Source organism: Acomys minous (genome assembly GCF_964271855.1).
Source record: "Acomys minous genome assembly, chromosome: 10".
Taxonomy (NCBI): Eukaryota; Metazoa; Chordata; class Mammalia; order Rodentia; family Muridae; genus Acomys; species Acomys minous.
The window spans coordinates 93,671,693-93,695,523 of NC_140491.1; the positions used below are offsets into that span (position 1 = coordinate 93,671,693).

Sequence of the window (23,831 nt, forward strand, 5' to 3'; positions counted from 1 at the left end):
GTTCTGCACGCTATTCTCAGGCTTCACAAATGCTGTCCTGCCTCTCTTTGGGAAATTTCCTACCAGGAGGTTTGTTGCTGGTTTTCCCCTTGGATCAGACTCTTACAAATATTTCCTGTACCAGAAGCTTCAGCTTGTCAAGGTCCTTGGTCTTTCATCTGAATGGACACAGAGATCTTATGTCGTCTCTGACATAATATTTGTCCCCACGCCAAGCATGGTTATGATTTTGGTTGTTTAGAAGAGCTCTATTTCTAGCCTCCAACGTGAGATTGCCCTCGGTGTTCCTGCCTTGTCTCCTTCCCAAATGCACAGCTTTGTTTTCTTGATCTTAAATATTTATTACCATCAAGATTTTAGGAGTTATTTAATTTGCTCTGAAAGTCTTTGGAAACCATTATCTTTAAAGAAATATTTTCTGTGTATCCCTTGTGGGTGTTGTATCATTTTTTAGATTATGTAATATACAAAACAATATGTATTTTCCTGGGTTGACTTTCTAAATGGTATGCACTTCAATATCAGTCAGAATCGAAATAGTCTGACAATGACTTATATCACTGCGTGTTTGGCAACCAGATCTGGTAAAGATTTATTGACTAACATTTGGAAGAAAAATAATATTAAAATATTTTAATTATAGAAGCGATCATAATTATATGCTAGATATAGTAGTAACAACCAAATATTGGGGGGGGCATGGAAATGTCTTGGAGGAAACTTTTATCATTAAACAGACTTTTTAAAAAGCTAGCCTATGTTCCCATGAGCAGCATCGCTTGATTAGCTTTCTGCTGATGGTGTCCCATTGTGTGGTAGTTTTTTGCTGACTCTGTTCTATTTATTCCCTGAAAATTGTATATAAAATGCTGTGCTTGTTAATAAACTTGTTTTGCATTAGACAGAGCTTTCCTATCTTCATTTTTCCTCATCTTCTAGTGCTCCCTCTTAGGACTGTGTTACAGAAGAATCACCTGCTGCTCCAGGTCAGAGAAAGTGCAAATCTAACAGGAAGCGCCACAGCTTCAGATTGGCCCCTCAAACTATGCAGAAGTCCACTATGCTATGGAGACTTTGTGTCTGGTTAATTTTGGTGTGTGATTTCCTTCTTTCCTTCCTTCCTTCCTTTCCTCTTTCCTTCCTTTCGTTCTTTCATTTTTAATTTACAAGTTCTTTTTAACATATAAGTGGATAAAATAAAACTTTTTAAACATAATAATTGTTTAATACCAATTTAATGCAAGGTCATGGGCACTTATTTAAAAAGCTATGCCCTTGAAAATAAAATTTAAAAATAGTAAAAAAAATTCAGTATATTTTGCTTTATTTTATTTTTCCTACCAAAAGTAAAACGAACACAGTATTCTGCTTGTTTGGCCAAATCCTCAAAGCATCAAAATTGTGATATTGTTCCAAAACAACTATCATTCGATTATAGAGAATCATCAAAATCTCTCCAGGTCATTATAGACAGCAGAGGGTAGTAAGGCCTGAGGAGGCTTCTCATTGGGCAACATAATGCACTGCCCTTAAAGGTTTAAAACTTCACCTTCAAATGCCCTACACCGGTACTTGGAGAGTTAGACCCTGTGAGTCTATATCCACTGGGCATAGGCTGGAAAATAAAGCCTAATAGCACTCAGTGCAATAAAGAAAAGTGGGAAGGAGCAGCTCCTGGTGGATGATGAGGGACGCACAGGAAAGCTGGCACCTGCCAGACACCTACAGTGCACTCAGGACGAGGGAAAGGCCAATTGGACAAATTCCTGGGACAGACTTATGTCTGCAAAGACCAAGGAACAGCAAGAAGGCAGAGTCTGGAGATGAAGGTGGGGGCTCCAGAAGTGAAGACCGTGGGTTTGTTCTGTCAGTGACCTGAGCAGTTATGGCTTTTAAGTATGATAGAAGCTTGTGCTTTAGGCTCTAGAGCACATCAAGCTGGTAGTTCTTCAAAAAGTTATGTCTAGGGTTAGAGAGATGACCCAGAGGTTAAGAGCCCTGGTTCCTTCTTCCAAAGGTCCTGAGTTCAATTCCCAGCACCACATGGTGGTTCACAACCATCTATACTGAGATCTGGTGCCCTCTTCTGGTGTGCAGGCACACATGCAGTCAGAACACTGTATACATAACAAATAAATAAATCTTTAAAAAGAAAAGGAATTGGAGTTTAAAAATATAAATACATAAATACATACAATTCAAATTGGGGTGGGGACATAAAGAGATGGGTCAGCAGTTAAGAGCACTGACTGCTCTTCCAGAGAACCTGACTTCAATTCCTAGCACCCACATGGTGACTTACAACCATCTCTAATCCCAGTTCCGCAGGATACAATGCCCTTTTCTGGCCTCTTGAACGCTGCATGCACTTTGTGCACGTATATACATGTAGGCAAAACATGCACATAAAAATTAAAAACTGGAAAAAATTAATACAAAATATTGACAAGATAAAGCCCTTAAGAACACACTGTCCTAAATGCCATTCAGAAAAACAGTTCTAAATAAGTGTGTCTTTTGGCTTCGAAATTCTAGAATTCTGTATTAACTTGATGGAAAGAGAGGGAGGAAAGAAGGGAGGGAGGGAAGGGGGGAGTGACAGTGCTACCGGAACCAGTACTCAATCCCCAGTACCCTGTCTGCACTCTGCATACAAATATAAACACAGTTGTGAAAGAGAATATGAGCACATGGACACCAACATATGACACCGTTTCTTTTATTTAAAATAGAGCTCTTTATGCTTTACAGAAACAAGTGCAAGGAGTGCTTAATTTATTGTCTTTGCCACTTTCCAAAACAATATGCTTCCTGAAAAAATGCATACATAAAAATATAACATTTAGGCGGGGAAGCATGTACACCTGGAGGCAGCAGGAAGTTATGCGATAATATTAAAACGCTTTAAAATAAATACTTCTATGACTTGCTGTTGGCAAAGTTAAACATTTTGGTATGAAGGCTATCACTGAGTTCTTACTAAATTCTAAAGTATGATTATTTCCTAACAATATAAGTATATATTACTACAAATGCATATGTTCACAGATTGAAAATTCATGAAACATCTGAATGTCATCCATGACTCTGTGGAACTCTGTTCAACCTTCAACAATGAAAACACAGCTACACTCCACAATCCCCATCTGCACATTTTGGATACAATTTATCGCCCAGCTCTTATTTTAAAACCGAATTTATTTTTTCACAGTCCTTATATACATTCATTTGAGCCTGTCTGCGGAAGAAGGCAACATCTTTTTTACATACTTAAGAATATCAGAAAGCGTACAAAAAAAAGATCTTTACAACAGTGATTCTGTTCACAGTAGTTCAAGAGTTCAAGGCATGTTTTTGTAATGTCAAAATGCAATGGTTTTGACATGTGAAATGTGTTCATGGGTGCAAGAAGAGTCACACTACCCAAAGGGAAGTTTAATTAGTATTAGTGCTTTGAAAAAAATCAATCCAAAATCCCCCTTTTAAAAAAGATCTGAACCCAATTTTCTCTTTTTAGGCCATTAAAAAAACCCCAAACACCAATCAAACATGAATAATCTCACCCATTCTAGGGTCAGAAGAGTACAGGAGCTTGACATAGGTCATGCTAGAAACGAACTAGAGTCTAATATTTTACTCAGGTACTCTTGTTTGATAAAGAAAGCAGACAACTGCCAGATTTTTTAAAATTGAGTAGCTATTACTATTTTGCCAATGAGGAACTGGACATATTGATAAATCCCTGTCTATGACTGACTTTCTCACAGCTTTGCCGGTGAAGGAAATGAGAAGGTTTGTCCATGGAATGAAACCTCCCTGGGCATCTAGAAATTGAGGTTCCTGTGCCCTGCTACAGGTGATTTGGGTTAAAGTGATCACCGGGATAAAGGGTCCAGCTCATTCAGTCTTGGGACAACTGGGATGAAAAGTCATAGTGCTGATTTCCTCTAAATTCTGTAGGCATAAGGTTATTGTGTACTTTACATTCTGATTTCTGTCTCAGTGTTGTGTAAAAAACGGCTCCTCAGTTGTTCCCTGCTACGTCAATAAAGCAGTTTACAACCAATTGCTGAGCAGGGGAGAGATTAGGGTTGGATTTCCTGCCAGAGGAGGAGGAGTTAGAGGAGAAAGGAGGAGAAGTGAGGGATTCAGCTGTGGGTGGAGGTTCAAGGAGGAGCCAGAGGAAAGAGCTGCAGCCAAGGAAAGCTACGAAGTGCACGTTTCCCTGGGACGTTTGCTGGGAGTAAGACAAAAGAGCGTAGAGGATTAAGAACAGACTTAAACTGCTCAAAAATTGTGTTGTGAAACCCTGTATTGTAAAGGAGTCTCAATTATTTGTGTGGTAGCCAGGTTAAGAAATAAGCTTAGAGAAACGAACACTGTTTCACAAAAATAACTTCAACAAAATCATTAATGATGGATAAGCCCACGTTATGTCTTTTTCTGAACATTAGAGAATTATGTCTGGAGGGAAGAACTGGCTGCAGCCATCACCTCGGTCCTCAGCTGCCCCAAGCTGTGAGTTCCCTGTGGAGAATTCATAGTGGGATGCTAGAAAGAGGTGAATTTCCTACCATACTCCGGCTCTTAGTTGCTGTGTTAACAGTCAGATTCCTAAAGCCCAGGATATAATTACATATTCCAATGAAAAGTTGGGTCCAAGAAGAAAACTTCTTGTGGCATAACATACACCAGAAAATGCATTTCTGGCACTATTAAAATGAGGATGAGCTGAAACTCACATTCTCCCAAATGTTATCTTCATAACTGGAAAAGAATCCTGGCAGTTATCAATAACAAAATTTAAAGTGGAGACTGTTACCTAATTTCAGGATAATCTACATTCCAAACAGCATGGTACATGGCTTAGCCTAAAACCATGGCAGAAGCAGGGCTGGAGAGGTAGCTTAGCAGTTAAGAGCACTGGCTGCTGCTCTTCCAGAGGACCAAGGTTTGGTTTCCATGACCCACGTGGGCAGCTCACAACTCCCTGTAGTTCCAGCTCCCGGGGATCAGACTCTTTCTTCTGGCCTCTGACACATCCGACACGCACATGATGCACAGACACACATTCAGTCAAAACACCCATAACACATTAGAAAATAAATAAATCAAGATTTTGGAAGGATGGCAGAGGTAAAACAATTCAATGGCAGCCATCATCACAGAAGTAGCTCAAGCACTCACATTATGGGACATGGTACCTCACAGTCTCTGTTCAAGTCACTGCTTAAGTGGAATTCAGCATTAGGGCAGAATCAGGCATCCTTTATGCATTAGCTAGGAGCTAGACTATAACCTGACAGTCTGACTAAAGTTTAAGAGAAAGTCATGCCTGTTATTAACAAAGCCCTCTCTCTCCCCAGTGCCAAGAGAATAATCACCGGGGAACTGATGAGGCGAAACCTCTTACACACAGTGGGGGAGATTAAAATCTTGTTAAGAAGTTCGGTGTGTAACAGTCTGGACAGGGCTCAAACACATGAAAGGACAGAGCTGTGGAGTGATGCGTGGCTCGGGAAATCTGCCACTGGAAGAAAGCAGTGTCAAAGTCAAAACTAATGAGAGAGAGAGAGAGAGAGAGAGAGAGAGAGAGAGAGAGAGAGAGAGAGAGGGAAGTGACGTGACACAGAGTCCCCAGTTCATGCACCAAATCACCTTGCATCCACTCCAAGACACAATGGGAAAAGAAGAATATGTGCAGAGAGGGAGAATGGAAAGAGTCTGGAAGATTCTCTAATTATAACTCATGCTGGTAATATTTTCTTTTCCTTCTTTCCTGCCTGCCTGCCTCTTTCCAGTGCTGAGGATTGAACCCAGGTCCTTGCGCATGCTAGGCAAGCACTCTGCCACTGCTCCACATCTCCAGCCACCACCAAGAACCTCCACAAACTACCATCTTTTCAATTACATTTTCGGTTTTATCAGCACTCCCTGGCTTGTCTACCTAGCTTGATGACTACTTTGAAATGCTCGCTTTGTCTATTTTTGTTTTTCCTAGTGTCCTTGACCTGAGCAAATTATTTGGGTGGAAATGAACCAAGAACTAGGATTTGACCATCAGCACTGAATGACTTATCACATTAACACACGCACATGGCAGTTTAAGATACGTTCTGATTGACCTTTTAATTTGGTAAAGTGGGGGAGGTTTCAGAAGTAGGTTTCACCACCATGTTTCCACAATCATTAGCAGCCACCCAATATCTGATCTCCAGTTTCTTTGTCTACAAAATATTGGAATCAATTTATGAGGCTCCGTGTCCCCTTAACTTTTAACTTCTCATTTTTATTTTGCATTATGGCACATTCAAAATAATTTAGCTCACTAAGGGATTTCTTTTTCATTTCAAATGTACAGTTCTATGATAATTATGTTAAATAATAGCTATGCTTAAAAATAATTAAGAAGTAACTATAATCTTGGAAGATGGTGAAAGAACAGTAAATTTAGGAAGAACAGTAAGTTTAGAAGTAGGTGAAAAATAATGAAAGAAAAGTTGAAAGGGCAAAAAAAAGCCAGGTACTAGAATGTGTGTGTTAGAGTCCTTTAAAAAAATATGTAGACTATAGAAATTATGCTTAATATTAGATTTTAATGAATGTTTTATATTATAGATTTCCTTCCTTCCTTTATTTCCTTCTTTCTTTCTTTTTTGGTTTAGTTTTAAAGAAACCTGAAAAAAATTAAAAGCCCTTAAAACTATGACTGTCTCATTCATCGGTGCTATTCGCTGAAACGTTACGCTTCACAGATGACAAGAAATAGGTTCAAAAGCTACAGTGGCATCATTTTAGGATACCAAGCATAAACATTTCTGAGTAGTTGATAATACTGGTTTTTAAAGTTATATAAAAGAACTGATTATTGAAGACCTCATCTATAGCAATATTGATGCGTTTGTTAATGTTCCCTAACTGCTTGGTAGAAATCAAAATTTCCACATTTTAAATGAATCAATTTATCCATGTAAAATTTCATCTTCACTTTCAAGAATCAAAAAGCTATTCCCTGCCAAGTAATTTCAAGTTATTCTCCTGATCCTTGTCTGATGGCAGATGCCTGCTCCCTGCCTTCAGGAAATACACTAAGTACTCCCTTAGATTACAAACTGGCCCTGAGTTTACTCTGCCCCAGTAAGTCACATGGTGGCAAAATTGCAGGACAGTGGACTTTTCTTGTGTTTAATCATTCTGCAATAGTAGAAGCATTCAAAATAATAAGTTATTGTAGCACTTCTAATCCGATGAATGTATTGTAGATTTTTCATTTTAAAATAAAAGCAGATTTTTAAATTCTACAGACATTGCAATCAGGTTACTATTTTCATACAATTATGGAAATGTAAAATGCAAAGTTAATTGAAAGTATAAAGATGAGAAGCAAGTGCTATGCCTAAAATAGAGCACGCCAGTCATGTTTCACTTAGCTCTCAAGGCAGAACATAAATTAAGAATTCTAGATGTGACATGCCAAATATTTTAGACATGGAAGAATGCATACAACAGAATCGGTACTGATTACAAACTTAAACACACAACTTATAAGGCAACAAATTCATGCTCAAATGTTGACAGCAAATAACACGTCTCATATTTCAAGAAGTGATGCCATGTATAAATCCCATCATTTCTGCATACAGTACTAAAAATTTATAATAGCATTCCTAAGCTCTAGGTTACACCCAAAGCCAAAATGTCCATAAGAAGCAAAACAACGATGTCACTCTGCACCTAACCTAAGAAGATATTTTTGCTCATAACAAAATCAAAAAGAAACAAGTATTGCATAAGATTCTATTAAAAACATGTAATGTAAATTGAGCTGCATAGGTATGTACAGTAAATCTGCCTTATGCTCTATTCATTACTTTTTTTTTTAATAAGTGAACAGTTTCTATGTATAATTGAATTGAGAGCTAAGGAAAAACTACAATTCTATTGTTTCCCTTATCCTTTTGTGGCTATTTTCTTTAAGACTATTCACTTAGGAATTACAGTTCAACAGCCGAACAACAGCAAAATGTCCCAAAAACATACCAATATGCAGATTCCTCCACAGTGAAATCTGAATCAATAAAATATAAGTTACATTTCTACACTCTCAAATAAATTATAAAACATAATGTCAAAATATAAAGATGTTAAAACACCCTCTCTTTAAAAATCTAATAATCACCACCAAACAGTGGTGAATAGAACAGGCTATAGCAGGATTTTTTTAGTTGGAGATTTGTATACAATCATCTAAGCAAATAACTTTATTTCCTTCATGTAGAAACTGTGTGAAATAAGGTAATAAACACAAGCCAGATCACCTGTCACACAGCTCTTTTTAACATCCATTCACATAGGCGCACCTTTCGATGCTGATGGTATAATTAGACTTTAATATCTAAATAAAGATCTTTTCTAAATGTGTTGAAAATTGGGAGTGAGCTTCAGACCTGTTCTAGAAACCACTGTCACACAGAACTCAAGACATCCCACTGCGTATTTGATCTGTCAATTTACTTTCTTCCCTCATGCTCACATGCCTTTTCCCACTCCCAAATTAGACTTTAAAATCCCTGAGGGCAGGACCTATCTATCTTTTTATTCCCTCTTGTACCCAATATTGTGGCAAGCAAGTTATGGGGTGCCCCCTGCTTATAAATGGATGCGTGTCTGACTGAGAATGGAAGTATACGCAAACCCCAAAGCTGTCACGGCACTTTGTTTCTCTCATGTCAACTCAGTCAAATGAAATGGATCCAGTAGTATATTTCCACAGTAAAATGTACACATCAAGTTGCTCTCTTATGGACAACATAGGTGCATCCTTCAGAACACTATTGCCCCATGGTGGGCTTTGGAGAAAATCTAAATGCTCGATGGTGAAATTTCACCCTATCTATAATGAAAGGGCTGTACTATGAGTAATCAAATAGCTGGCCTTAAAAAATATCCAGGTAACATGTCTTCAATTCGAGAACCATCAAAGAATAGAATATGCTGTCATATCACTCACTGTTCAAGTTGCCTGAGCAGTGCCTCCGTTCTAAGAACATCTAGGCAGAAGAACACTCTAAGGAGTGGGGTCTGGGAAGTAGTGTTTGAGAACACTGAAAGACAACGTGTAAAATCACCTTCACTAAAGCATATAGTATATTTGTAAGGGAATATCTGGAATCCTATTAAATATTCTGTACCTCAAAAAAAAAAAAAAAAGGAGAACAGAGGCAGAGCTGCCAAATCTCTCCATACACGGCCCCTCATTAGAGGCCAGGAATATCTTCTAATAACAAGTGTGATCGTTCCCTGCTACCAGTAAGAGGTTAAACCCTTTTGGAAGAGTTCTCTTAATTTTTCTCAAACTTTTTCTTTGTTTACCTTTCTTTATAAATATGGACCCCCAAAGTAATGACATCTTAATACATACATCTTTAGACAATGTATGCTTATAATTGTCCAGTCTTTGGCAATGTTCAGGAAATATTTTCTCATTATTGAATGGGATAGCGACGACCTAATCTACAGGGCCATAATAATAGATTGGTTTTGAAGTCCTAGCAAACCCATTATGGTCTTACAAAATACTCAATGCACTCCCTATATGACTAAATTTAAAATATTATAACTGAAGATGCTCCCACTTAGGAAGAAAAGCACTATGGGAATTCAAAGGAATGTAGTGGCCAGCAAATTTCACAGTGCTTATTGTCACAGGGTTTGTGACATCTCTGGCATGAGATCTGGGACTTGGGGCCATTTCACAGTGTTCATGACATCGGGGACCTCTGTTATTTATCAGAAGTAATGGCTCAGTGGCTTTCAAACTACTTAGGGACTGCTTGAGTAGGGATGAAGAGTGAAAAACAGTAATGAGAGAGCAAGTGCTGAGAACATGGCCTCACTTTCATACGTCACTGACGACCTCCAGCTTTTCAGTCTTCAGATGTTAACATTCTGAGCAAAATTGACTTTTCAAGAATCCTACTAATTTTTAAAGTTCCGTTCCATTATAAAATGCTCTAGAGGGAATACCCAGTTACATTTTAATACACATCTCATTTCTGTTTTGTCCTTGGTTCAAGCAAAACAAAGATTTAACATTTAACTGTTTTTTGTTTTTTGTTTTTTACTATTTTATGTAGCTTATTTTATATTCATAACATCTTCCTCCTCACGTTTAAAAAAATGAGTTGTGTCACCTTTAAAAAAATAAAGTTAATGACAACACTGAGATTGGGAAATTCAAGACCTGCCTGTGCTTAACTTTAGAGTTGTCTTTTCATGCTGTCTTTGGGACACTTAAACACTGTAGTGAATCGTCATTGAGGTAGAACTAAAACAAAACGCAGCAAAAAAAACGAAGCCAAAACACATTCAGACAAAGAAGGAGACACAAAAGCGAGCTGTCAGCACTTTCTCTTTGCCTGTGTGTGGGGTCAGGCTTTGCAATCTTCCTTGACACACAGCTGAGAGACGGTCTTCTTCACGCGGAGGGCTGTCAAGCGCGCTGCCCCGTTGGCATACCAGCACTCACGCATTATTCTTCCCATGACTCGGAGCGCCTTCAGGAGAGAAAGACACCAAAGGCTTAATGTGTACAGAGCAAAGCACCGGAGAAGCAAAACCGCAAACCAAAAGGTGATTGTGGAAACTGGGCCAAACTTCTTTTTTTTTAAAAAATCCCTTTTAAAGGCACAAACATGAACCTTGTAAATACTAGCTTACATGATATTGATGACTCCTGAGATGAAAGGATAGCTATTTTTGAATTCCTCTATGAAAAGCAACAATAGCTGAGTGCTGTGGTACAAGCGCACGGTCCCAGTAATTGGGTGACAGAGGCAGAAGCACCAGGAATTCAAGTTTTATGTAACTAGGCCAGTCACATGAAATCCTGTGTCAAACCAAACACCTAAACTGTGGCATGAGCCATAGAGGGGTGTGGAAGCTGTGTGAGAATACCAAGTTACATTTTAACCAAATGTGCGCACACACACGGAAAAAAAAAGTCATCAAACTGAAAACTAAGATTTACACTTTCACAATTCATATTTGCATGTTGCAAATGATAATCTAAGGGGAGATAGAAAAAGTCAGTATAAATGAACTCTCAAAGAAAGAAGATATATACGTAGGGGGAAAATCAATGTAAAAGCACGAAGCATGAGACACCCAGGAAGTCACTGAAGCTGGGGAGGTCTAGTGGCATATGCTCATTTTCTGTTGTAGAGCCTGAGGGATGGGGGACTGCATGTAAAAGTTAGGAAAGTCAGCCAAAAGGAAAGAGATGTTAAAGATGCTTTTTAAAAAAAACCTGAATTTAAGCATGAATCTTGAGCTAGCAAAATGGCTCAGCAAGTAAAGAGACTTGCAACTAAGCCTGGGAATATGAGTTTAATCATGGGACCCACATGTGGAAAGAGAAAAGAGACTTCTGCCAGCTGTCCTTTGGCCTCTGCAAGTGTGCCCTGGCACACACATGCATTTCCATATACATATAGGAAAATAAACATAATAAAATGTATGTATGTATAGGAAAGAAGTCTGTAAGGAAAAACACTTACTTTGACTTTTGATAAAGAAAACAAAACAAAACAAAAAAAATCTGTCCAAATTTTTCAGTAAACCTGAACTCATAATGAAATCTTCACTCAGAAAGGGGGAGGGTTGCCAATAAATAAACAAGAATCATCAAAACAATAACCATCAGAATCAGATCCATTAAAGAACATAGATTAATACTTAATTACAAGAAGCATACATTTAAAAAGAAATAAAACTTGAACTACCTGTGGGGAAAAGAACAATACTTTCAGAACCAGTAAAAGTTCTCAGTATGAAAATAAAGAATCTAGCAGATGAGTTAAATGGCAGGCTAGACATATCTGAGGCAGTAAGGAACTAGAAACCAAATCTACAAGATCAAGTATACGAGTGCCAACATAGGAAGCACAGGTGAAGCGAAGTAGAGTCTGAAAGGTTTAATAGCAGCCACCGAGTTTTCCAAAAATAGAAATAAAGACAATGAAAGAAGAATTATCTGAAGACATATTATCACAGAAGTTTCTGGAACAGAGGCATGTCACAAATCCTTAGAATTAGAACAGTCTTTGTTTGAACAAGTTTAACCGTAAAGCTGGGTTTGGTGGTGCACGCTGTGATTTCAGCACTCAGAGGCTACAGCAGGAGGATTCCCGTGAGTTTAGGCTTATATAGTGAGAGCTTCCTTCAAAAATAACAAACAGAAAGACTGGCCACGAGATGTAGAGAAACAGAAGAACACTATAGGCCTCTGTCTTAAAGTTCTTAAATGCAATTAGAGGGGCTAGAGAGATGGCTCAGTTGTTAAGAGCACTTATTTCTCTTTTAGAGGCGCTGGCTTTAGTGCCAAGCTTTCCCCTGGTGACTCAAAGCCACCCATGACTCAGTTCCAGTGAATATAAAGCCTTCTTCTGACTTCCCAGCCATCAGACGTGCACATGGTATACATGCATGCATGCAGGCAAAATATTCATTCATATGAAAATAAAATAAATTTACAGTCAATGGAAAAGACATGAAGAGGAAAAGTTTTATTAAAATCAAAGTCTACTTTTTATTTAACCTAAATATGAAGCATTTGTCACATTCAAAAAGTAAAGAAAATGTGTAGGTGACACTATTCCATAGGCTGATGCCCTGGGTCGAGAGAGAAAGAAAACAAGCTAAGCACCATAATTTTCCTGCATGCTTTCTGATTCTGGACAGAGTAGGTGGTGCTCTGAGTGAGAAAGGCCCCATAGATTCATATGTTTCAATGCTTGGTCCACAGTTAATGGAACTCTTTGGGAAGGTTAGGAGGCATGGCCTTGTTGAAAGAATTGGAGGAAGTGTGTCAGTAGTGTCAGTAGGATTAGTTTTGATGTTTTAAATGCCTACACCATTCCTCTCTCTCTCTCTCTCTCTCTCTCTCTCTCTCTCTCTCTCTCTCTCTCTCCCTCCCTCCCTCTCTCCCTCTCGTGGATCAGTTGTATGTGACCAGCTGCCTCATGTTACTACTGCAATGCCTCTTCTGCCATGATGATACCTTCAAACTTAGAGCTACAATTAACCCTTCCTTCTCTAAGTACTTTTTGTCACATATTCTGGCACAGGAACAATAAAAATCACTAATATATTTGGCAACGTTTTAATAATTATATCTATAAATCACATTTGATAACCAATACTAGAATAGTTAAAGAAATCCTATTATATCCACACAGGAGAATGCTATATAGCAATGAAAATGGACAGATTATATATATATATGGAAAGAGAATCTATAATAAGTTTTCCTCACAATTTTCATAAATACATAAATGCAAATATTTTTCAGGATATTCATATATATGTGTGGCAAAAATATAAATGAAATTAGAGAATAATAAGAAAATTCCTCAAAAGATCTCCAAAAATGTTCTTTTCAAATCATGTAAATCTGCTTCTCAGGTAAACATAGAGTTGAAATAACTCCACAAAAGACAAAAACACTAACAAATGCCTTAAACAAAAGAGTTTGCATCATGGAAGAGAGAAACAAAAAAGGTAAAGAGACAAATACATAAAATAATCCCAAAACAAAATAAAGAGCAATGGTGTCACTAAAAATTACTCATTATGTTAAAATAGGGCTGAAAATCAGCAGCAGTGATTGGAGTGGAGAGATGGAGACACAGGATGGTGGAGGCACAGGATGGTGGAGGCACAGGATGGTGGAGGCACAGGATGGTGGAGGCAGAGGATGGTGGAGGCACAGGATGGTGGAGGCAGAGGATGGTGGAGGCAGAAGATGGTGGAGACACAGGATGGTGGAGGCACAGGATGGTGGAGGCAGAGGATGGTGGAGGCAGAAGATGGTGGAGACACAGGATGGTGGAGGCACAGGATGGTGGAGGCACAGGATGGTGGAGACACAGGATGGTGGAGGCACAGGATGGTGGAGGCAGAGGATGGTGGAGGCAGAGGATGGTGGAGGCAGAGGATGGTGGAGGCACAGGATGGTGGAGGCAGAGGATGGTGGAGGCAGAAGATGGTGGAGACACAGGATGGTGGAGGCACAGGATGGTGAAGGCAGAGGATGGTGGAGGCACAGGATGGTGGAGGCACAGGATGGTGGAGGCACAGGATGGTGGAGGCACAGGATGGTGGAGACACAGGATGGTGGAGACACAGGATGGTGGAGGCAGAGGATGGTGGAGGCAGAAGATGGTGGAGACACAGGATGGTGGAGGCAGAGGATGGTGGAGACACAGGATGGTGGAGGCAGAGGATGGTGGAGGCACAGGATGGTGGAGGCACAGGATGGTGGAGACACAGGATGGTGGAGGCAGAGGATGGTGGAGGCACAGGATGGTGGAGGCAGAGGATGGTGGAGGCAGAAGATGGTGGAGACACAGGATGGTGGAGGCACAGGATGGTGGAGGCACAGGATGGTGGAGGCACAGGATGGTGGAGGCACAGGATGGTGGAGGCACAGGATGGTGGAGGCAGAGGATGGTGGAGGCACAGGATGGTGGAGGCACAGGATGGTGGAGGCAGAGGATGGTGGAGGCACAGGATGGTGGAGGCAGAGGATGGTGGAGGCAGAAGATGGTGGAGACACAGGATGGTGGAGGCACAGGATGGTGAAGGCAGAGGATGGTGGAGGCACAGGATGGTGGAGGCACAGGATGGTGGAGGCACAGGATGGTGGAGGCACAGGATGGTGGAGGCACAGGATGGTGGAGACACAGGATGGTGGAGACACAGGATGGTGGAGGCAGAGGATGGTGGAGGCAGAAGATGGTGGAGACACAGGATGGTGGAGGCAGAGGATGGTGGAGACACAGGATGGTGGAGGCAGAGGATGGTGGAGGCACAGGATGGTGGAGGCACAGGATGGTGGAGACACAGGATGGTGGAGGCAGAGGATGGTGGAGGCACAGGATGGTGGAGGCACAGGATGGTGGAGGCACAGGATGGTGGAGGCACAGGATGGTGAAGGCAGAGGATGGTGGAGGCAGAAGATGGTGGAGACACAGGATGGTGGAGGCAGAGGATGGTGGAGACACAGGATGGTGGAGGCAGAGGATGGTGGAGGCAGAAGATGGTGGAGACACAGGATGGTGGAGGCAGAGGATGGTGGAGGCAGAGGATGGTGGAGACACAGGATGGTGGAGGCACAGGATGGTGGAGGCACAGGATGGTGGAGGCACAGGATGGTGGAGACACAGGATGGTGGAGGCAGAGAATGGTGGAGGCACAGGATGGTGGATGCACAGTTGTGGAGAGGTGGAGACATAGGAGTGAAGGGGTGGAGACACAGGAGTAGAGAGCTGGAGGCACAGGAGTGGAGAGGACAGGATTGGGCCACCTCCTTCCCTCTCTCTGTAGGAATTTATGGAAGGAGCACTATATCCTGTGTATCCACCATGCTTGCTCCCAACCCTGCATTGCTTGTGAAGACAAGAGAGACAACAACTGAATCTAAGGTGAGGACGCTCATCTGATGAGGGAGCTTAAGCCTCAGACACTTGGAAATTAGGCCTAAGTTACCAATTACAATATAATTACCCACTGGTTTTTCCCATGTCCTTCATCCCCCAGCCCGTTGCCCTGGGGTGGGACCATGTCTGTGGTTCTGCTATGCTGCCATGGAGGAGCAGGGAGCATAACTATTGAGCCGCTTCAGTGAGGACATACATCCCGGACAGTCACCTAAGGCACAGGGGACTTCAGAGACGCACTAGTAAAGATCCTGTTGTCAGAGGCTGCCTGGGCCTCAGGGTTTATGTCATGGATGCATACTACCAAAGAGAATAAAAATCCCTCTAAGGACAGTAAAAGAAAACAACAACAACCCCATATATGGAATGAATTAAACAACTTCACAAAGAAAGAAATACAAGCCAGGAGCAGTGGTGCACAGCTGTAATCCCAGCACTCTGGGAGGCAGAGGCAGGTGAATCTCTGTGAGTTCAAGGTCAGCTTGGTCTACAAAATGAGTTCAGGACAGCCAAAGGTACACAAAGAAGCCCTGCCTTGTAGAAAGAAAGAAAGAAGGAAAGAAAGAAAGAAAGAAAGAAAGAAAGAAAGAAAGAAAGAAAGAAAGACAGACAGACTACATATTATTTGAAAAATCCTCACTGACGCTAATCTGAAAAATAAATAGAAAGAAATACATGAGAAGACAGGTTGTCTTGTTCTATAGTGGATGGAGAAGGAGAAGAGAGGAGGAGGAGAGGAGGGATGGGCAGAGGGATGGAGAGGAGGGAGGAGGAGGAGGAAGAGGAGGAAGAGGAAGAGAAACATAGGAGCCTTACTTCACAGCTTTGCCACTGATTTGGGATATTTGGTCGGAACTTCTGATCACAAACAACCTTTCTCATTTCCTCTATCGAAGGATCTGAAGGCACCATGTCATAATAAGGCAACTGGTACTCCTCAACAATTCCTATAAGAAAATTGAAAATACATTTCCCTACATATATAATCAGCAATGATGTATATTTCAAACTAAATACCACTTACTTCTACTTATATCGGGCACACATGATATCCTGGCAAAGGGGAACCTCACTTTTGTTAAAATAATGTATCGCTATGAAACAGGCCACTATGTAAAGTTGTGATATTTATAACGTAAAAATAATTTTTATAAAATGTAAAATTAATAAAATTGTCATATGTAATAAATAAAGTACCACATCACTGCATACAATTTTATAACAATATAAAACAAAACAAATGTTGTCTCCAACAAAAACATGACTTTAAAATGTGACTTTATTTTTATAAGTTGCCATTAGACAGCTAATATAGTAATTTCCCCAATTCTAATATTTATAGCATAACATCAGTGTCCTATAAATAGAATATGTTTACCTATCAAAATAGCTTTTTTGGTTATGGAATTTCCAGGTATCTGGCTCAGCAGGTAAGGTACTGGTGCCAAACCTGATAAAATGATCCCAGACCCCACATGGTAGAAGGAGAAAATCAAATCTCACAAGCTGTCCTCTGACCTCAACATGAGCTCAGTGTATGGCATGTAGGGATACAACACACACACACACACACACACACACACACACACACACACACACACACACCACAAAGTCCTAAACTCACTTGCATCGAAGGTGTGTCTCACCTTGGGGAATACTCTGTAAACTCCTTTATACAAGCATTTAACTGGTCCCCACCACCACCACTGGTGCAATGATCTCATTAGATTGCATTAACAGGGTCCCCTTACTAACTTCCAAGCTTGGGGAAGCTGTAGAGGGCAAAGGGTAAGCTGTCGTTCACTTTCCCACTCCACTTTATCTGCCCCAGTGCTTTATATCACAGGAGAGAAAAGAGGGAAGGCCTGGGGAACAGAAGGCTTGCAGTCCTGCCACTTTGACAAGTCATTTAGCTCATTTGGGATAAGAGTAAGGGATTTCAGCTGCTTCCAAAGTCCAATGAGATAATTTTCAAGTGGGTCAAAAATAATCTTTATGAGTATCAGAATGATCAGAACTATCACCCACATCTAAGCATAATTCAAAAGACAACCCCCACACACTCTCCACAGGATGCTCTACTTTTGCCCCTGTAAAGAAATCACTGAATGGAATTCTCTTACCTACTCAGAAACTATTCAGTATACTGAGGGGGAAAATATAGAAAATTATATCTTGTGCTCAGAGTCAAGGAAAGGGGAACAAAGGGTCTTTCCAAAAGCTTACCTCCAACTGAACACCTTCGAGCTATTTCCCAGTAAACTAGTCCCACAGAATAGATGTCAGCTCGCTTGAAGGACTCAAAGATGCTCACATTCATTGTATCGTCCAGCATTTCAGGAGCCATATACCTTCAAAAATGTTCACATGGAGATTCGGTCCAGTGAAACACAATTTTAACACATCGTGATACAAAACATAAATTAAGATAGCTCCCATCAATTTTAAAGGAGCATCTCAGATACCATAATAGGGTGAAATTAAAAAGAAGACACAGTTATTGGCTCAACCATCATTTTAAAAAACATTTAAAGTGAAACTAAAGGTTACACAATTTCACATTTTATGGCAGACTCAACAGCAGCCTAGTGCTTGGAAAGAATAAACCGAGAAGGTTAATAAGGGAAGAACTCAGCAACAGAGACAGAGCTTGGCATCACAAGAATTTGTCATGTAGATAAGGTCCTTCTGAAAAATAGGGTGCATCACTGACCCCAGGGCGCTCAATCGCCAACACAGGGCATTCCACAAATTCCTTCTCAGAATAAAGAATTTTATTATATGCCGTGACCAAGAAAAATATGGCAGAGTTCAAACAAAGCTTAATGGAAGAAGTCCTAGAGTCACAGGGCCTGACTGAGCCTAACTGGCCCATACGGAGTTGGGTGTTGCTCCAGACTCTACATTCTTTGGGTTCTTTTCAAAGTGTTAGGTTCCCCCAAGGAAACCAGCACCCAAGCCTTGCCTGAGGGTCCCTCTTGTAGGAATAGTAAGCGGATTGTCCTTATTTGGAAAAGAAGGGCTTTTAGGGCTGTTCATTCTGAACACACTTGCCTGGAATCTCTCTGCCCACTTGATACTGTCTACCAAAAGACAGCAAATGGCTTGCAAGCACTGTTCTGAAATCTCAACTGGCTTAGATGCCAGCTCTATCTCCTTAGAAAAAGTTCTATCTCAAGCGCTTTAACATGTCCAGGAAACAATTTTGGTTGTTGTGATTTCAAGGCCAAGGGCTCTGGAATTAGGAAAAAGGAGCATCAAGCCGGGAACCCAGGTAAAGGAGATGGCCATAGAGTAGCTGCGGAGCCACCTGCTGGTCAACAAGAGAAACACACCAGACGGTCTGTGACTGATGAGCCTATCTTAGCCCCAGCTGTGTGAGCTCCTTTTACTCCATGCTTCCCCCTAGCGTTATTATATTCTGCTCCTTGAAAGTGGAGATTGTATCCAAATGCATGTTACCTCAAAATGCATCCTTCTAGGACATTAAGAACAGGTGCAACTATAGGTAAAATATAAATTGACACACAATATCTTGGTGGGTTAAGGGCATAACTCTGACACAAATGGCTTTCTTATGTATCATCCCTACCCTGCCTATTCCAGTGCCCTGATTTTTTTATGTCTTCTTTAAAGCCTGAGCCTGTACAGCAAGCCCTGAATTTCAGTTCACCGGTGAGGCACAAAGGTGCTGAAGTGTCTATATACGACTGAAGTGGTTTCTTTCCTCCATCCAGAAACTGCGTCACATCAATATGGCATGCCATTACCTCTTCACCACTGCTCTGAACTAGACTCTGCATTCAAATGGCTACGTCACCAGGGCAAAAAAGACAACCCTCCCACTTTGTAATCATTGTGGCCACGGGCTTCTCAATGTCGCCGGAAGGACTTCTTGCTTTTCTAGGCTTAACCTTTTTCACATTTGGATGCACACAGGCACTCATGGCATTTGACCCACCATATAAACTCTAGTAAGCCACCAAGGAAAAGTTATCTTACCTCTTAGTTCCCACTTTCGGATTCTGGGGTATGTCTATGGTGTTCATGATTGAATCATGTTTCACAGCCAGCCCTAGATCAGCTATGGCACAAGTGTCACATTTCTTCACTAAGATATTCTTTGACTTTATATCTCGGTGAGCAATGGCCGGCTTACCTACAAAGCAGAAGAAAAATGTATTCAGCTTTTGATCCTACTGAAGACTGGGGATCTCCTAAGGCTTAGCTCAAATGTCACCTCCTCAGATATATTGTCTCTGACTGCACCCCAAGTCCAGCAGAGCTTTGGAGAGACATTCGGGCTCCTATTCAGAGTCCGAGCTAAGTGAGGGCAGTCTCTCGCTTATGATCAAGTAGTCCCAGTGTGCAGAACACCAGGTGACAGTTGCGAGCATTCGTCACCAATTTGTTTAAATAAATTACTTAAAGTTACTAGTGTGTGTGATCCACAATAGGCAAATAGCTTCTAACCAAACAGGTCTCAAAATATGACTACGTTAGACTGACAAATCTCAAGTGGAATAGAAGATGACAGGGGAATCCTTAAAAACTACCATACGTCGACCTGTCAGGGTCATGTCACCATGTCTCCACTGACTTCAATTAAAACCGTATAATGAGGCAAATAGAACAAAGAGCATTGTGAAATTTCAGACAATAAGCTAGACATTAAAGGTACTTTTAAAATGTAGGAAATAAAACATTATTGTCACTACACTGCATTAGAAAAAAGTTATAAAACATTTGTAAGCTGCTATTCATATTAATATTTAATTGGCTAATTAATTTCTTAAAGTAAACAATTTTTAAGTATATCAATGAAAAGCTTTCAATATTGAGGTTATTAACAAATATAACCTACAGTTACCAAAACTTGGGGAATCTCAATAATTTTTAAGAATAGAAAGAGGTCATTGAACCTAGTGGCCTGTTTAGGCTAATGACTTTTGAGAGTTAGTTTCCTGCGGGCTCAGCAAGTCAACAAGGCAGGGGCTATCATTTGGCTTTCAAGTATGACTCAGATAGTCTTTCTCATCTTTTTGAGATAGTCCCAGCTTGGTATGAAAGTCACCATGTAACCTGGGATGGCCTCAAACTCATGGGCAATCCTTCTGCCTCAGCCTCCCACACCCAGCTTCAGATATTCTCTCATGGTCACATCACCTTTCCCAATTATGCTTTAATTCTCAAAATCAAAAACTTATATCATCTGCATATGTGAACATATGGCCTTTGCCACCAAAACAAGACCTCCAGGTACACAGGCTGATGGCAAGGATGGGGCCACTGAGGATAAAAATACACCATGAGTAACACATGTGGTTCGGAGAGTATGAGAAAGTCATTCGCACTGTGACAAGAACCTCACGTTTGTGAAGTCGCTCTGTTGTCCCCTCTGTAGTTGATGATTATAAAGAACTAAAATAAACTCAATACAAAGGCCAGCTTTTGGAAAGGAGATGCATACCTTGAGTACCAACGATCTCCATGTGTAGGTGAGCCAGCCCACTGGCTATGGACAGCGCCAGCTTAACCATTCCAGCCACGGTGACGATGTTTCTATTAAGATAGTCATATAAGGAGCCCTGTTCGTGATACTCTGACACAAGCCAAAGTTGAGTCCAAGTCCCATTATCTGACAAGAAAACATCGTTTGTTGTGGTCAGTATTTAAAGTTCATCCATGCCACTCATGAAACGAAGGCAATTCTTTCAACAGGAAAGCTCAAGTTAGGGGAGTATAAAACTCTCAATGACTTATTGAAAATGTGAGTGTGGCAGAAGTTTCCATCAAAACAGGAAGTTGTGAAAGGTGGTTCTAACAAGTAAGTGATTCTGTCCCTGAGTGCTGTCACCAATAGTTGCTGGTGACAGTTACTGTAGTGCTCGGGAACCTTCTGAGAGGTGCACTGTGGGAGAAACTTCTGAGAGGTACATTTGGCTTCAGTACAGCCTTGTCCCTTACTCTCAAGCTTTTAAGAAAGATCAAAGAAATAAATACAATAAATTTACACCAACCACTATCACTACAATAAGAACGCTGACATTTTAGCCATGTCCATGGAGTTTGTCTTTACAAATAGGAAGTTATGAGCTGGGCGCAGTGGCACACACCTGTAATCCCAGCACTAAGGGAGGCAGAATCAGATGGATCTCTGTGAGTTCAAGGCCAGCCTGGTCTACAAAGTGAATCCAGGACAGTCAAGGCTACACAGAGAAACCCTGTCTCGAAAAACAAACAATAAGCAAAAATAAATAGGGAGTTATGGACTCCAAACAGTTTCATAAGGAGCCAAGTACTAGGATTGATTGCTACATAGTCACTGATATTGTACCCATTTAAACAAAACTAACCCAATGTTTTTTCAAAAGACTTTTTAGCAGACTAGAAATTGGTCTGATGCTTCTCTGTGTGGCAGAGCTTCAACAATTAGCTGTAGCTGTCTAAGCAAAGTGCATATGACAGTATGGTCATCTCGGGCCAGTTCTGGAATTAAAATAGACTCTACAGTAAGCACTTTGCTTAGCTGTTCTCCTGCCAAGTGCTACATGGTCAGGCATCAATATAATACTGTAAAGTTCACTAACAACCCACCACACACTAATCCCTGAAGTTTACACCCATGCCTAGCTATGCTCTCTCACAAGAATGTCTTTGTCCGACCCTAGGTCACAATGTAAAACTGTGACTGTTACACGAATAAAGAATTTGCGAAGATGAAAGTGATGTTAGAGACCATTTTGTATCTGAAAAAAGGCTGACAATTAAGGCTATGACTAAGAGAAGCCAGTTAAATGGAAGGAAACCAGAATGGCCTTCTTAGGGCGCTGTCATTAAACTAGTTCATCCGGGTGCTGCGGTGACCTCGCTGCTGATAACCTAACAGAAACCTAACCTAACCTCAGCTCAGGACAGCAGAGTTTTGCAAAGTAGATTCTTAGCAGTGGAATAAAATGACTGTTTTTCAAAACTCTGGATATAGTTTTAAAGTATATGTCCATAAGAAGTTGGAAAGCAGGATTGGGAAGATGGCTCGGCAGTTAAGAGCACTAGCTGCTCTTCCAGAGGACCCAGGTTCAATTCCCAGCATCTACATGGTGGCTCACAATAGTCTGTAACTCCAGTTCCAGGGGGTCTAATGTCCTCTTCTGGCTTCATTTGGCACTAGGCATAGACATACATACATGCATGGAAACTACCCAAACACATGTAATAATAATAATAATAATAATAATAATAATAATAATAATAATAATAATAATAAGGAGGAGGCGGAGGAGAAGGAGGAGAAGAAGAAGAAAGTGATGATGATAGTGGTAATGATAGAACGTGTGAAGACCTTTGCCTCTCAGCTAATCTCAACTTTATTCTCTTTTCTTACAAATCAGAAGTAGGAAACAAAAATCTGGTCAGAATGTGCAATATCTACCAAACTTTCCTTTTGCCACCTTAACTAATAATAAATAAAAGCATGATCATGTTTCTATTAAACAAAATTAAAGTTTTTTTTAATTTCCCAGGCAATAGGAGATGTGTAAAATTCATAGATAATTTAGTTTAAATTCTTGTTTTTCGATGAGATTATAACTGTGGCTTCACCAAAGTTCTTCATAGGATCTGATTAAAGATTTAATTTCATTCCTGAACTGATTTTTCTCACTTCAGTCTGTATTTCGTGTGTGTGTGTGTGTGTGTGTGTGTGTGTGTGTGTGTGTGTGTGTGTACGTATGTGTGTGTGTTTGTGTGGTGCGTGTGCATGTGTGTGAGTTTGTGTATGTGTGTGTTTGTGTGGTGTGCGTGCGTGTGTGTGTGTGTTTGTGCTGTGTGTGTGTGTATGTGTGTTTGTGGTGTGTGTGTGTGTGTGTGTGTGTGTGTGTGTGTGTGTGTGTGTGTGTGTAAAATGATCCCAAGCATTTTAGGAAGAGGAAAGAGACAGAGGTGATCCACTAACTATGTCTCTCCCTCACTGTCCCAGCACATGTACAATAGTTTGAGAGCACTGACTTCAAATCCCAGCTAGGTGATCGTCTGTTTTGCTCCAGGACACTAAAGAACTAATAATTAGTCACCTGTCAGTGTTAAACTTCAAATTCTGAGGCATGGGCAAATTACCAATGATAGCAAACTCCACTGATGATCTCTTGCCCCATTCGCATTCTCACACAGTCTAGTGGGGACATGTGCTGAGAACTGGATACCTGCAGACAAAGCCCATGAACATAGATTCCAGCCCCGGTGATAAACAGCAGCCATACAAAATTCAAATATCGACCATCCCACTGCCCAACACACACACATGCTCTCCACATTCCAAAATGCCTCTGTCTA

At 40.7% G+C, this 23,831-nt stretch overlaps 1 protein-coding gene across 2 annotated transcripts in view; it reads right to left on the reverse strand.

Annotated features, from left to right (window-relative positions):
* Window positions 1-6,126: 6,126 nt before the first annotated feature.
* ACVR1C (activin A receptor type 1C) overlaps window positions 6,127-23,831 on the reverse strand; it is an 80,757-nt gene continuing 63,052 nt past the window's right edge. For both annotated transcript variants that reach the window (XM_084799166.1, XM_084799167.1), the window contains 5 exons: window positions 20,971-21,138; window positions 19,503-19,659; window positions 17,727-17,851; window positions 16,317-16,447; window positions 6,127-10,556 (listed from right to left, as the gene is read on the reverse strand). In XM_084799166.1, the coding sequence (XP_084655292.1) occupies window positions 10,431-10,556; window positions 16,317-16,447; window positions 17,727-17,851; window positions 19,503-19,659; window positions 20,971-21,138 (707 nt within the window). In that variant the 3' untranslated portion in view covers window positions 6,127-10,430. The remainder of the gene's footprint in view (window positions 10,557-16,316; window positions 16,448-17,726; window positions 17,852-19,502; window positions 19,660-20,970; window positions 21,139-23,831) is intronic.